This window comes from Sorex fumeus, unplaced genomic scaffold, assembly GCF_029834395.1.
Source record: "Sorex fumeus unplaced genomic scaffold, SorFum_2.1 ptg000019l, whole genome shotgun sequence".
NCBI classification, from domain to species: domain Eukaryota; kingdom Metazoa; phylum Chordata; class Mammalia; order Eulipotyphla; family Soricidae; genus Sorex; species Sorex fumeus.
The window spans coordinates 13,065,684-13,080,531 of NW_026606076.1; the positions used below are offsets into that span (position 1 = coordinate 13,065,684).

The window sequence follows — 14,848 nt, forward strand, 5'->3', positions numbered from 1 at the left end:
CTTTTCCCGGCTGGCCATTCTCCGGGGAGCGCTTCCAGCTCTCCGTGGGGGCAGATCGGGAGCACCCCCACGCCCCAGCTGGGCCGAGTGGAGGGGGAGGACAGGTGAACAGGCAGCCTGGGAAGAAGATCTTCGCAGCAAGGAGCCTTGCCTTCCCCCACACCCAGTCAGCCCAGAAACCAGACTTTGACCCTTCCTTGGGGCTTATCTGGAGTCGGAGAACAGCGTGTTAAGGGTCCGCTGGGAGGGGCCAGGTGGGGAGAGGAGGCGCGGGACGGGGGCCCCCACCCCCGGTCAGGGCTGGGACAGGTGTCATCCAGATCCAGGTTCCTGGTCCCAGCGCCAGGAACGCCAAACGATCTTCTTACCTTCTCTGCCCAGCACGCAAAGGTTTGCTGAACCCTGTCCAGGAGGCTCAGCATCGATCCCAGACACCACCAGGCGTGACCCCTCAGTACCAAGCTGGGTACCTACTGTGTGGTACCCACTACCACCACCAAAAAAAAAAAAAAAAGGCCACTTAAGTATTAATGACAGCCCCGCTGGAATACACCAAGCATTGCTCTATTTGCTGGCCATGCTGGGTTCACATACACTAATTTCACACCTCGTCTGTCGTAGGCGCATTGTATAGCTGCATTATGCCCAGCGCACACCAGATACACAGTGAGCGCTGCACTAATGTCTGGGCCCAGGCCTATACATCGATGCTACATATTTTTGTTTTGGGGTCACACCCAGCGGTGTCCAGGGATCACTCCTGGCAGGGCTCAGGGAGACGCTATGGAATGCTAGGGATCGATCGAGCCCCGGTGGACCACGTGCAAGGCCGGCAGCGCCCGCCCCCCTGTGCCATGGCTCCGCCCCCCCCCTCCCCGCATTACGAATGCGGGGTTCACACCGGGCACACGGCAGGTGCTGGGGACGACAGCAGGCGTCGCGTGTCTAGCAGGGTGGTGCCTGGCTACACCGCAGGTGCCCTATGCCGGAGCCACAGAGGGGTATGCAGGAGGCGCTGCCTTCGTGCCTGGTGCACACCTGGCGTGCAGGAGGCTCGGCCTTCACGGCTAGTGCGTGCATGCGGCAGGCGCTCCGTGTCCCTTCATCGATGCCCAGGGCCCGGTATAAGGGAGGTGTCGCATGCATGTCCCCACGCATGCTCCGTGTTAGCAGAAGGCACGCTCCCATGTGAGCGGAATATGCACGCTCCCAAGCATGCTCCCCCGTTCCCAAGTTAGCGGAACGAGGGTGGGTGTAGAGCCGGCTTCCGGTCAGGCGCCGCCAGGGTATCCCGGGAAGGCTGCGTCCGGCCGGCCCCCGCACGACCCTCCGCCGCCGCTGCGGCCCGGCGCGGCCGGAGCGCCGCCCCACGGGGCCTCCGGGTCCGCCACATTCCCACAATCCCGGGCGGCCCCGCCCCGGCTCCCGGAGGTAGCGTCCCTCTTCCCACGTCGGCGCAACCAAACCCGCGGGCGCGGCCGCCCGCGCCGCGGCCCCGCCTCCCCCGGGCCGCGGCCCCGCCCCCGCAGCGCGCCCGCCCCCGCCATTGGCCGCCCAGCCCGTCCGTTGGCGCGTCGCCCCGCCCTTCCCCGCCGCAGTCCCGCCCCCGCCGCCCGCGGCCCCCGCCATTGGCCACGCCACCCGCCCGTCGGCACCGCTCGCCGCTCGCGTTCGGTTGCGCGGCGCTGTCGCTGGCTCGGTCGCGGCGGCTGCAGTTGGCGGCGGCGGCGGCGGCGGCGGCGGTGGCCACGGCGGCGCGGGCGGCCGGCGAGCGGCGAGCGGCGCGGGCGGCGGCGGCGCGGGCGGCGGCGGCGGCGCGGGCGAGCCGGGCGGGCCGGGGCCCCGCGAGCGCCGAGGGCCGGGCGGGCGCGGCCGGGGCGGCTCCGGGCCAGGGCCCGGCCGGGGGGCGGCGGCGGCGGCGGCGGGGGCGGCCGGGGCGGCCGGGGCCGGGACGATGACCCTGGAGTCCATGATGGCGTGTTGCCTGAGCGACGAGGTGAAGGAGTCCAAGCGCATCAACGCCGAGATCGAGAAGCAGCTGCGGCGGGACAAGCGCGACGCCCGGCGCGAGCTCAAGCTGCTGCTGCTGGGTGAGCGGGGCCGGGCCTGCGGCGGGGCGTGTGCGGGGCCGGCGGGGCGTGTGCGGGGTCGGCGCGGCGTGTGCGGGGCCCACGAGCCTGGCGGGGCGTGTGCGGGGCTGGCCGGGCCGCGGGGGCAGCGGGCCGTGCGTGGGGGTGGGCGCGGCCGAGAGGTGTCCGCGGGGGCCCCTGATTCCAGCTGCCCCTGGAACCTTGGCTGCAGCGAGGTGTCCGCGGGGACCCCGACCGACCCCGAGGACTCTGCCCAGGCGCCGCCCGCGGGGGCGCTGGCGGCAACTTGCCCATGGGGACTCGGGGGGGTGGGGCGGTTCGGCAGGGGCCCAGCCTGCAGCGCTGCCCTCATGGGGGGACCTGGTCCCCCCTCAGGCCGACAGGAGGGGTCCCCGCCCGAGTTTGCCCCAGCAGCTGACCTCAGCCCCTGCCAGGTCGCCTGGCTGCGTGGTGAGGGGCGGACTCTGCAGTGAGCGGGGGGTCCAGCCGTGTTCGGTCTGGTCAGCCGCGCGCGCGCAGGTGTCTGGGTCCAGCCAGGTTGGCCCCTAGGCCCTTCCACCAGTGGCGCTGCCCCCCCTCCCCCGGGCTCGCTGCACTATCGTGGGGGGAGGGAGGCCAGTGGGCGGGAGCATCCCCTGTCCCTCTGCAGGTCCCACCTGCTGCCCCAGGCGAGCTGGCCCAGCTGTGGGCCAAGTGTTTGCACCCCAAATACTGGCGTTTACCAAACACACGGGGCCCTGCCCTCCTGCACCTTCTGGGGTCCCCGCCGCGGGGAGGAGGGCCACCCCCAGGCCTGGACACCCCGTGGGAGTGTCCCTGAGGCCTCCTGACTCCTGGGTCTTTACTGGCTTGTGCCTTATTGGGGGCGGCACCGCCTGATCCTGATCCTCAGCATTGCGTGATCCCCGCCCCCCACCTGCCCATCCTTGCCCCGATGACCCCCCCCCCAAGACTTCCAGGTTCCCAGGCCTGGGGGGGAGGGACGCGTCCCTGCTGGGGCCAACCAGTTGCGACCCATGGGGGACGCACGCACAGGGGAATGGACGCTAGGAGCGGGGGGGACGTGAGCCCAGGGGCAGCGGTCCGGTGGCAGGTGGCAGGGGGCCGCCTGGGGGCATCTGGGCAGCCCTAACAGGACAGGTGTGGGACCCCACCTGACCCGGGTACGGGTGTGGGCGGACTCCTCACTGGGGAGGGGGTTGGTCGTCGTGGGGAATGTGACCCTGTCTAGAGGCTGCTGGCCCTGCCCCCCTGGACACTGGAGACTAGGGGCCCCCACAAACCCCAGTGGTCTGTCCCCCCTCTCTGCACCCCGAGGGGCCGCAGTCCAAGGGGGCCCTGGGGGTGCATAAGCCGGTGTTCCTGAGCGTCCGCCTGGCCCGCCCCTGCTTTCTCCTCGGTGGTCCCCGTTTAGTTAGGGGGCCTCAGTGCTGGCGTCCCTCCCCCAGGACCTTGGGGATGGGACCGGGTGTGTCCCGGGCCAGGGAGGCCCCTGAGCCCTGCCCCGGCTCTGCCCTCTCGGGGCATTTGTTTCTTTCTGGAGGGGCTCCTTCTAGCTCAGGGCGCCCCTGGCATGGGGGGCACTGCTTCCGGGCCAGACCCCGCAGTGACCCCCCCACGGGTTCCCCCTCCGCCCCTGGGGTGGGACTAGGAAGCCCGCGGTCAGGGGCTGTGTCGGGAGGGGCGGGGGTCCGGAGACCCCCCTGTGCAGCCTCCCGGGACCCGGGCCCACCCAGAGCTGCTAAATAAAGCCGAGCGCCGGGCACTGGCCCTGGGCTTCCTGTCCGCCCAAGGGCAGCGGAACGGCCGGGAATCGGGCAGCGGGGTGTGGTGGCCACGGGAAGGGAGGGCAGCCAGGCGGCGCCCCAGGCTCAGGGGCGCGGGGCAGCGCCACCCGGGAATGCCCGCGGGCCTGGCCCAGGTTCTCTGCGAGGGCCCCCCCACACTCCAGTGACCCGGGTCCCCCGTCTCTGCTCCGGTTCTCCGGGGGGCTGCTTCCGGCCGTGCCTCCAGACCCCCAGTGTGGGCTCGGGGTCAGGCCTCACGACCCTCAGTTTCCCTGCCTCCCTGAGGGGGCCTGGCCAGGTACCCAGCCTCCGGGCTTGCCCCCTCCTCCACTGCGGGCGCGGGGGCCCCCCAGGTGCTCTTCTCCTGGTGTCTGGGGCTTGCCGAGAAGGTTCAGGAGAGCCCGGCCCGGTGCCCTTTCCTCGTGTGTGGCCCCAGGGCCCCTTCCCCCAGCTGCGGGGGCCCCCAGCTGCTGAGCGGGGTGGGCGGGGCATGGACCACCCCCTCATGGGAGCTCCAAGCCCAGTGCGGGACCTTCAGGGGCTTCTGGGCCCCTTGAAGCCCTGCGGGCCCCGACCAAGGGCCCCAGGTACACCCGAGGGTCGCCGGCCCCGCTCCCCTTTCTAAAGCCCCTCAGTCTCAGACCAGACCCATGTCGCCTGCAGCAAGCGGTTCGGGGCATTGGGGGGGTGTCCACATTTTGGGGGGCAAGCCTGAGGTGTGGCGCGGAGTGCCCACCTACCCTGGGGGTACCTGCTAGGCGCCCCCCACGCAGCGCCGTGGCCAAGTCCGGGGTTCTTGGCCCCAGTCTGGAGGTCGCTGATGCCTCATCCAGGGACGTGACCACCGGGCTCTGGGCGGGCGCCCCCCACACCCTCCTAGGGGAAGGTCCGCGCGGGGCCTGGGGTCCAGCTGGTCTGAGGCCCGGTCAGGGTGGCTTGGGGCCCTGGGGACTGCGGGGAGAGGTGGGGGGCTCCCTGGAGAGGGGCAGAGGGTCGGGCCCAGGGTAGGGGCGGGCGCTGAGGTTCCCCCGGCTGCACCGTGGGCGCGGGACCGGCCCTGGCGACCGGTGGCGCCTGGCCTCGCGTGGCAAACACACCCGGTTGCTCCGGGGCTGCTGGGCGTGGCCGGGAGCCCGCGGGCCACTGGGCCCGGCTGCCCGGGGTCGAAGTCCCGCCAGCTGCGAGCTGTCCCGGGTCCCCGCAGCTGCCCAGCGCCCACGCCTTGTGCCCGTCCCTGCGGCTCCGGAGTTGGGCGCGTGCACGTGTGGGTACGTGCCTGGGTGCGACTGTGCGTGCGGGTGTTTGCGTGAGTGGGCACGGTGGGGGGGTGCGTGTGTGCCTACAGGTACGTATGGGTGCGACTATGCGTGTGGGGGTTTGTGTGTGAGTGCGGGTGTGTGAATAGGTGCTGTTGTGAGTGGGCACAAGTGCTTGTGGTGCACGTGTGTGCGTGCGGGTGCGTGTGAGCGTGTGTGTGCGTGCATGGGTTCGTGTGAGCATGCGGGTGCCTATGGGTGCACGCGCGTGTGCCTGCGTGCGTGAGGGTGCGTGTGTGCACATGCGCACATGCCTGTCCCTGGCCCCGCGTTTACTGGGTGTGCTCTGCAGCGCCCCCTTGCGGCGCTTGTGGCGGGCCCCTGGTGCAGGTGTGGTAGCCGCTTCCTAATGCTGTGACACCCCCAAACCTATAGGGGGCCGTAGTGTTCGGACAGCAGGGAGGGCCATTACTTTCCCCACGGCCAACTCTTGGTCAGCCCCCAGCATCCCAAAGAGCCCCCGAGCACTGCCTGCTGTGGCCCCCAAAGCTAAAACAAATTAAAAAACCCCCACAGGGGAGCCACGTGGTGCCCAGGGATGGGGACCCAGGCCCCTGGGCAGGGCCAGCAGGAGTGTTTTGAGCTCTTGTGCTGTCCCTGCCCGGCTGGTCCTTGGTTCACGCGGAGCCGCTGCTGCCCTTTGGCCTCCTCAGTACCAGGAGCCCGGGGGGCGCGTTTTCCTTCAGGGCGCTCTGCCCTAAGTGGTGGTGGCGCTCCTGTGGATGCTGGAGCCCCCCAGCACGTGGGGGTGCTGGGCAGTGAGCTGGGTTCTCCACGTGCAGGACTCAGACTTCTGACCCTTTCTGGGGTGCCAGAACTTGAACTCGGGTCACCCCCTTGCAAGCTGAGTGCCCTCTCTGCTGTCCTGTTGCTTCGTTTTTTTTTTCTTTTTCTTTTTTGGATCACACCCGGCGATGCACAGGGGTTACTCCTGGCTCATGCATTCAGGAATTACTCCTGGCGGTGCTCGGGTGACCTTACCCTATGGGATGCTGGGACTCGAACCCAGGTCGGTCACTTCAAGGCAAACGCCCTACCCACTGAGCTATCACTCCAGCCCTATTCCTTTTTTTTTTTCTTTTTAAACCTCCTTCCCCAAACGCATAAACTTCACCGCCACTGGGCCCATCGTCATTAGGCCCCTCACACCGCCAGCGAGGGTTTTCCAAAACCCCATGGAAATGCCCCCATCCTGCCAGCCACCACCACTCCATCCTGTGGGGGGGGTCCCCAGGATGAGCTTCCCCACATTGCCCTGGTGTGAAGTCAGTGTCGGGGAGTTCTGGCCCACCCTATGCCAGCCCCAGCCGCCTCACCTAGACTTGGTGATGCTGCGCCCACCCAGTGTCCCTGCTGCGGCCGTGGGTCGCAGCTCCCCACGAGAGCCCAGCTGCTCGTGCTCCCGAGGGTCCCCCACTCCTGGCGCAGCTGGGGTGAGAAGTGGCCCTGGGCCGACCTCCACTCACAATTCGGGGTGAAGCTTTTTTTTTCTTTTTGGGTCACATGCTCAGGGGTTACTCCTGGCTCTGCGCTCAGGAATCACTCCTGGCGGTGCTGGGGGGACCATATGGGACGCTGGGGATGGAACCCAGGTTGGCTGCGTGCCAAGGCAAACGCCCTCCCTTGCTGTGTATCGCACCAGTCCCTGGGGTGGAGCTTTGAGAATCTCTGAATGCCCCCGGGCGAGGAAGCCCCTTGTCCTGCTCAGCCCCACCTGGCGGCGTTTCTTGCCCGCTGCCTACTGGGCATGTATGCCATTCCCCCCTCTGGCCCGGCACGCGCCGGACCCTGTCTGGCCACCTCCATCTCGGGCGAGCGCACATGCACGACCACTCTGTCCCCCTCTGTCCCGGGCGCATGCACGTCCCGCTTTGACCCAGATGGGGCTCAGGGTGCCTCTGCGCACCCACCCTGCGTGCTCACGGCGGTGCATGGCCGCTGCCCTGTGTTCCGTGTATCCGCGTGTGCACGTGTCTGCGGCGGTACTAGGCTTGCGCGTGTGGGGTGCGTGTCAGCGTCCCGCGTGCGCCTTCTGCGAGGCGTGTGCCCAGCGCCCCCGCGTTAGGACTAGGGGGCGTGAAGGACCCCGCCCCACTTGACATCACCCATCCCGCTCCCGCCTGAGCTTTGCCCCCACCCCACTCCCGCTCTGGCCGTCACCGCTAGAGGCCAGACTCCTGGTATCCAGAGGGGGTCTGCGGATGCAATGTCCCCCCCAAGAGTTGCCCCCACCCTGTCATGCAGTGAGGTGGACCCTCCGGGGTGCACGCCCCCTCAGTACCACCAGGGAGGGGTGTTGCAGTCCCGCATGTGTGACGGAGCTGAGTGCATTGGGTTGGGGTGAGTCCACCGGGGCTGACGCATGGGGCATCCGCATGCAGAGACCCCAAGGACCCGGTGCGTGGAGGGGCTTCCTGGGGTGCAGCCGTGGGGTGGGGCGCCCCTGGCCTCTGGCATTGTCGGGGCTGGGCAGAGGGGCCCAGAGGTTCTGAGTGGCCCCATGCACGTGGGGCTCTACCGGGGGCTGGCCTGGGGACCCAGGGGCCACTCTCAGGAGTGCCAGGCACTGCCTAGAGCCCTCGCTGGCGCTGCAACAACGTGGGGTGCCATCCCTGCCCTGCCACCATTTCTCCTGCAGGCGTGTCTGGGGTCGGTGTCCAGGGTCTCCTGGGGAGGGGTGGGGTGCAGGGCGCGGGCGCCCTCCTGTGGCTGCGGGTGGAACTGCGGCCCCTCGCTGTGGGGAGGCAGCTCCGGAGGGACTGGGGGTGCACGCCTGGGGAAGGGGGTTCTGGAGCAAAGTGGAGCCGCAGCTGTGCTCGGCTCCAGGAGGGAGGCCTCTTGGCGTTGGTGGGGCTGGGTGTGGGTTCCGGCTATGCGACCCTTGCCTTGGTTCCCAGCCCCCGGGGGGGGGGTGGTCTCGGAGGAAGCGGGCGGGGAGTGGGAACAGGGCACGGGCGCATTGTGTCACACCAGGGAGAGAGCCACATGGGGTCAGGGGGCCTTTGTGCCAGGGCAGGGGCCCGGCCCTGACCCCCAGCCTCCCGCAGGCACGGGCGAGAGCGGGAAGAGCACCTTCATCAAGCAGATGCGCATCATCCACGGTGCCGGCTACTCGGAAGAAGACAAGCGCGGCTTCACCAAGCTGGTCTACCAGAACATCTTCACGGCCATGCAGGCCATGATCCGTGCCATGGACACGCTCAAGATCCTCTACAAGGACGAGCAGAACAAGGTGAGACGCCCTGGCACCCAGACACAGGCCCCGCCCCGTCGCTGGCCCCGCCCCCAGACAAGGCCCCGCCCCTACACTGATGCCCCCATGCCCTGGCACTGGCCCCACCCCCCGGAAGCTGCCCCGCTGGCCTCACCCCCATTCCACAACATTCCCTCAGGGCCAGGAAGCCCCAGCAGCAGCCCCCGCACCCCGCCCTCCAGCCTCTTCTAGATGTTTCAGTTCCGGCAAGGTGTAAGGGGTCTGGGTCCTCCTCTGAGTGTTGGCGGCCTCTGCGGGGGTCCAGGGGGAGCACGGGGCCGTGGGTGGGGGTACAGTGGGTCACTGAGGGGTGGGGGGGGAGCTGGTGGGCGCCCGGCGTGTGTGCTGAGTGCATGTGCAAACGTGTGATCGGTGTGACGCGTGTATGTGACGTGCGTGCGTGTTTGACGTCTGCGTGGGGCCGCGCTGTATGATGTGTATGTTGCAGCATGCTGCGGGTGTGGTGCATGTGCAGGCCAGGCTGCCCAGCCCTGCCCAGTTCCCAGCTTGCCCGGCTTCTGCTGGTTGGTTTGGTTTGGGGGGGGGTTGCCAGTGCTTCAGTCCCAGAAGATGTTGGCGCTGGGCTGGCACTTGGCGCGGGGATCTGTGCTCCGCCTCCCCTTGGGGTTGCCCTCCTGTGGCCCCCAGAGCGCAGCTGACCTGCGTTGGGATGGCATTGGCTGCGGGGGAAGCGCCTGCGGGAGCCTCTTCCCTGCAGCCGGGCATCGCCCAGCCCGCGCCGGGCGAGGGACAGCATGGCTACTGGAGGCCGGGCCACGCCCACTCATCCAGGTGGGGGCCAAGGCCTCCAGGTGCACCCTCCCCGTGGGCCCCGCTGGCACCCCGTCCGGAGGCTTGGGGGCTGTGTGTGCACACATGGGCGCCCCATGTCACGGGGCACGCGCGTGTGGAGGTGTGTGCTTGTGTGGGTGTGACCACGGGTGTGCTGTGTGGGGTGGGAGGACCCAGCTCTGGGCAGATCCGGGTGCCTCTGTCCCGGGCCCACGGTTGCCCGGGCCCGGCCCGGCAGTGGGAGGCTGTGTCTGGAGTGGGGGGCATCGGGGCCCGGCCGGGTCCTGAGAGCCGCTGTTGGGGGCCGCCCGCCTGCAGGCCAATGCGCTGCTGATCCGCGAGGTGGACGTGGAGAAGGTGACGACGTTCGATCAGCGCTACGTGGCGGCCATCAAGACGCTGTGGAGCGACCCGGGCATCCAGGAGTGCTACGACCGGCGCCGCGAGTACCAGCTCTCGGACTCGGCCAAGTAGTGAGTGCGGCCCCGCCCCCACCCTGACCCGACCCTGTCTGCCGCGCCCCACCCTGACCGTGCCCTGCCGTCCCCCGCAGCTACCTGACGGACGTGGACCGCATCGCCACCTCGGGTTACCTGCCCACCCAGCAGGACGTGCTGCGGGTGCGTGTGCCCACCACGGGCATCATCGAGTACCCCTTCGACCTGGAGAACATCATCTTCAGGTGGGCCGGCAGGGGGCGCCCGCGCGGGGCTCGGCGCCACGCCCGGAGACCATCGGGGTGGGGGTCAGCGCGGCGGCCCCTGAGCCCTGCCTCCCACCTGCAGGATGGTGGACGTCGGGGGGCAGCGCTCGGAGCGCCGGAAGTGGATCCACTGCTTCGAGAACGTCACGTCTATTATGTTCCTCGTGGCCCTCAGCGAGTACGATCAGGTGCTGGTGGAGTCGGACAATGAGGTCAGTGCAGATGGGGGTCAGTGCGGGAGCTGGGTCGGTGCTGGCCCGAGGGGTTGGTATGGGGGGGGGTCAACGTCAGGGTGGGGGGTCCGTGTGGGCGGGGTCAGGGCGGGGTATGGTCCTTGTGGGCGGTTGTCAGGGTGGGAGGGGGTGAGTGCGAGAAGGGGTGGGGGTCAGTGTGGGCAGGGATGGGGTCAGGGCAGGGTATATGGTCCGTGGGGGCGGGGTCAGTGTGGGCGGGGGAGGGGTGGTGTCAGTGGGCGGGGTCAGGACAGAATATGGTCTGTGGGGCGGGGTCAGAACAGGGTCGGTCCCTGAGGGCGCGAGTCAGGGAGGGAGGGAGTGCGGGAGGGTGTGGGGGTCAGTGTGGGCGGGGGAGGGGTGGGGTCAGTGGGTGGGGTCAGGGCAGCGTCCTGCCCGGCTTGGGGGGGCTGCCCATCAGGCCCCCCCGCGGCACCCCAGCGCTGCCTCCCGCACCCGCAGAACCGCATGGAGGAGAGCAAGGCGCTGTTTCGCACCATCATCACCTACCCCTGGTTCCACAACTCCTCCGTTATCCTCTTCCTCAACAAGAAGGACCTGCTGGAGGACAAGGTGCTGCACTCGCACCTGGTCGACTACTTCCCCGAGTTCGACGGTGAGTGACGGGCGTGTGCGGAACTGCGGGCGTGGGGCGTGTCACATGTGCATGCACAGTGGTGTAGCTGGCGTGTGCTCTTTGCGTGGGGGGCCGTGTGTGTGGGGGGTGTGGCGTAAGCAAGGCGCATGGCTCTGCATGTGTGTGGGCATGTGTTGCATGCATGCAATGCATGCATGTATGCGGCGGGTGCACGTGTGTGGTCCGTGCCTGTGTGTGTGTGTGTGTGTGTGTGTGTGTGTGTGTGTGTGTACACGTGGGGGCGGGGCGTGCCGGGGCCCGGCTCGGGGGGCCAACGGGGGTGTCCTGGCCTGGGGGGGGGGCGCTTGCATGCGTGCCCTGGGCAGGGGCCCCCCATCACCCCGCCCTCCCCTCGCAGGGCCCCAACGGGACGCGCAGGCCGCCCGCGAGTTCATCCTGAAGATGTTCGTGGACCTGAACCCCGACAGCGACAAGATCATCTACTCGCACTTCACCTGCGCCACCGACACGGAGAACATCCGCTTCGTGTTCGCGGCCGTGAAGGACACCATCCTGCAGCTCAACCTCAAGGAGTACAACCTGGTGTGACGCCACGCGCCGCCGCTTTTCTACAAAACAAAAAGGAAAAAAAAATCAGCGAGGAGGAGGAGGAGGAGGAGGGGAGGAGGGGAGAGGCCTGCGCCCCGCCGGCCCGGACTGGGATGTTGGGCCTGTTTTTTTTTTTAAGTTATTGGCGATCACACCGCGGTTTGTTCACGGACTCCAAGAAGCGCAGGTGGGGGGCGCCCCGCTGCCCGCCCCGGGAAGTGCCTAACTATTTTTTTCTTTTGAGGAAAAAAGATCCGAGAAATTCTCCCTCCCCCAGTCGGCGCCCCCCCCCCACCCCGCGGCCTCGCCCTCCCCCCACCGCCCCTCTCCTGCCGTGCCCGACTCCCACCCCTCAGGCACAGTGCTCGGGGGCCACGGCTGGCCAGCTCGGCGCTGGGCTGGGGGGCCCCTGGGGACGGCGCCCGCCCCCCTCGGCATGACCCCCCGGGGGACCGAGAAGGCCAACGGAGCCCCGAGCCTGGGGCCGCGCCTCTGCTTGTTTCTGTGACCAATTTGGGGGGCCGTGGCAGAATATTCTCAGGTTTGTCTCCCGGGGGCGGGGGGGTGATGTGAGGAAGAGGTCCCCGGTGCAGGCGGGTTCCCGCGCACAGGGTGCCCATCCCTCACCCCCCACCCCCCCTAGCACGGCGCATGCACCCGCACTTTGCCCCCCGCAGTCCGGGACCCGGCGACGGCCGGATGGAGCCACACTACAAGTATAGACGCACTACAGTGTTTCGGGGCGCCGTGGGGCTCAGGGTGCTGTTCCTTTGCGCGAACGCAGCGGAACCCCCAGCCCCCGGGGTAGCCCCCCACCCCCGCCAACAGATGCAGAGGAAAGGCGGGGAACATGAAAGCGACCCTCGGGGCCAGCGTTGACACCCCCGCACCCCCCCCCCCGCCCCGAGGCCCCCCATCTCCCCAGCTTCCCTGGGGTCCCTTGGAAGGCCCCCGACTGTGCCATGTGTCCCCCTTGGGAGCCCGCGTGCCACGCGCCAAAGCGTCCCCCACTGAGGGCACCTGGGGGTCCCCCGCCCCAGTCCACCAGGAGACAGGCGTTGGCGCCTGCGCGCGGGGGTGGGGCGCCCGCAGTATTAACTTCCCAGGAGCGCGTGCCAAGGCCCGGCCCGCCAGGCCCTGTGGTCGCCGGACACCTGTGCCAGTGCCCCTCGGGGTTCCCCGGGTCGGAGTCGTCATGGGGGGGCTTGGCCTCCGCAACCCCACCCTCCAACCGCATGTACAAAATTCCATTTTTCACCCAAAGCGGGGGGGGGGGGGAGTGCCACCTCCGCCCCACCTGCACCCCAGTGTCACTGCGCCCCTGCCCGGGGCTCTGCTAGTGCCAAGGCCGCCCCCATCCTTCACCCCTGCTTGGCAGGGAGTGGGCGGGGCTACAGCAGGCCCCGCCCCTTGTACAATGACACCGCGCTGTGTTCCAGACTGATTTCATGATCCTTAAAGTATTTAAAAGACTTCTATAAAAAACAAAAATGCTCTTTTTAAAATCTTTTCTCTCCTTTGAAATGCATGTCTGGTCACGCGCGCGTGATGGCGGGGCCGAGGCCACCCCAGGGGGCCCAGCTGCGTCCCCCTCCGCGCCGGTCGGGGCTCTGACCCCCTAATCCAGAGACACTACAAAAATCAATTTTTTCATATATTTCTCCTTGAAATGAATTGTTTTAAATTGGAATAAATTTTGTTCCTAAACCCTGTTCTGGCTTATTCCCTGGGCGGGCACAGGGGGAGCTGGGAGGAATCAGAGTGGGCTGGGGGGGGGGTCGCCTGGTGCCCCGTGGCTGCTGGGAACCCCAGCACCGCTTGCCCAGGGCTGTGGCCCCCAGGGGCCTGCTCCGAGTGGCCTCACCTGGGCCTAGTTTCCAGAGCAGGCTGGAATGTTCTGGGCGGGGAAAAATGGGGGGGTGGAGGAACACCCCTCTTCTGGGGCCAGCGGGTCAGTCCCTGAGCCAATGCTTTTCCTTCTCTTTGACCCTGGACAACGCAAAACTGGCCCTCCCAACCTGGTCCAAGCTTCCAGAAAGTTCTCTTCCCACCTCGGGAACTGGGGCCCTCCTCAGCCACCCCCCCTCTCTAGCATACCTCCCCTCCTGGGCACCCCAGGATATGTCCTTGTGTGTCTGGCTCCGGCCTCCCAGATCGGCCCCGCGGGGGTGACCCAGTTGGGCTGAGTCAAGCGCTTGCCCTTTCCATGTGCGTCTCTGATTTGTTTGGGGGCCACACCTGGCAGTGCCGGGGGCTGACGCCTGGTCTTTGGGGGTGCGTGGGATCAAATCCGGGTTGGTCACGCGCACGGCCAGCGTCCTTCTGCTGTCCTATGGCTCCAGCCCGGCACCCACCTTTTGCCCCCACTGAAGAGCCCCCATTTCAGCATCCCGTGGGGGCAGACCCAGAAGCAGGGGAGGGGGCAGGCGGGGCCTCCCCACTTCCCCGCCCACCTGCCGTAGCCGCCTCCTGGGGAGCTTTGTCCGTGGGGCTGGGCGGTGGGGCAGGCCCCTAGGGCCTTGCGCCCAGAGTCCCCGACTTGGAGGAAGACCTCCAGCAGGAAAGCAGGAGGTGGGGCGAGGGCGGGTGACGGGGCAGGGCAGGGGCGAGGCTGGGCGGGTCCTGCAGGCCCGGGCTGGGAGCAGAGCACGAGCTCACGCGCGCCCTCTGGTGGCCGCCTGCAGCGGACGCGCCTGGACACGCCTGGACATGGGGACCTAGGCGCGCCCGCGAGCAATGATGGAGACGACCGGGTGGCAGGAGCCGGGGGAGCAGGGTGCAGCCCCTCACAGGTGCAGGCGGGGCGAGGACGGCGCGGAAGCTGGGCCCAGGAGTCCGAGATGGAACCGGACCGGGTGTGGCGGGCCGAGCCCAGGTTTCCCATGCGCCTGGACGTCGTGCCGCCCGCGGCCGGCAGGTGGCGCCTCTCGCTCGTGCGTCCTGCCAGGTGCGCTCCGGCGGCTCTGGATCGGATCAGTACCTGGTCAACACTGACAGGTCAGTGGGCTTGTCCTGCGGTCAGGAGGGCGCATCCCCAACCTGGACACCTACCCGAACCATGCCGTTCAGATCATGTCGCCACAGGGTCGCCCTCCCCGCCGCCAAGAATCTGGTGCCTTTAAAACGCAGATTGGGGGGATGCAGCCAATGGGACCGCGGGGAGGGCCTTCGCCTTGCGTGCAGCTGACCCAGTTTCAATCCCCGGCACCTCAGAGGGTGCCCAGAGCCCCGCCAGGAGTAGTCCCTGAGAGTAGGGACAGGAGTCAACCCTGAGCCCTGCCAGGTGTAAGCCCCCCCAAAAAAACAAAAGCTATTTTGCTTCTTTTTTTAAAAAAAAAAAAGCTGTGTGGGGGCTGTAGCACAGCAGGTAGGACGTTTGACTTGCACGCGGCCGACCTGGGTTCGATTCCCAGCATCCCATAAGATTCCCCGAGCACCGCCAGGAGTCCTGAGTGCAGAGCCAGGAGTAACCCTGGATGTGACCCAAA

The 14,848-nt window shown here is 68.1% G+C and overlaps 1 protein-coding gene across 1 annotated transcript; it reads left to right on the top strand.

Moving 5' to 3' along the window:
• Positions 1 to 1,892: 1,892 nt before the first annotated feature.
• On the top strand, positions 1,893 to 13,067 carry GNA11 (G protein subunit alpha 11). The gene is made up of 7 exons (XM_056112884.1): positions 1,893 to 2,090; positions 8,241 to 8,425; positions 9,557 to 9,711; positions 9,792 to 9,920; positions 10,024 to 10,153; positions 10,637 to 10,790; positions 11,170 to 13,067. The coding sequence occupies exons 1-7, from the start codon at positions 1,955 to 1,957 to the stop codon at positions 11,358 to 11,360; spliced, it is 1,080 nt and encodes a 359-aa protein (XP_055968859.1). The 5' UTR covers positions 1,893 to 1,954; the 3' UTR covers positions 11,361 to 13,067.
• The last annotated feature ends 1,781 nt before the right edge of the window (positions 13,068 to 14,848 follow it).

Coding starts and splice junctions, on each gene's coding strand:
- GNA11 (XM_056112884.1), top strand. CDS start 1,955: ATGACCCTGGAGTCCATGATGGCGTGTTGCCTGAGCGACGAGGTGAAG. Junction 2,091..8,240: donor GCTCAAGCTGCTGCTGCTGG/GTGAGCGGGGCC, acceptor AGCCTCCCGCAG/GCACGGGCGAGAGCGGGAAG. Junction 8,426..9,556: donor ACAAGGACGAGCAGAACAAG/GTGAGACGCCCT, acceptor GCCCGCCTGCAG/GCCAATGCGCTGCTGATCCG.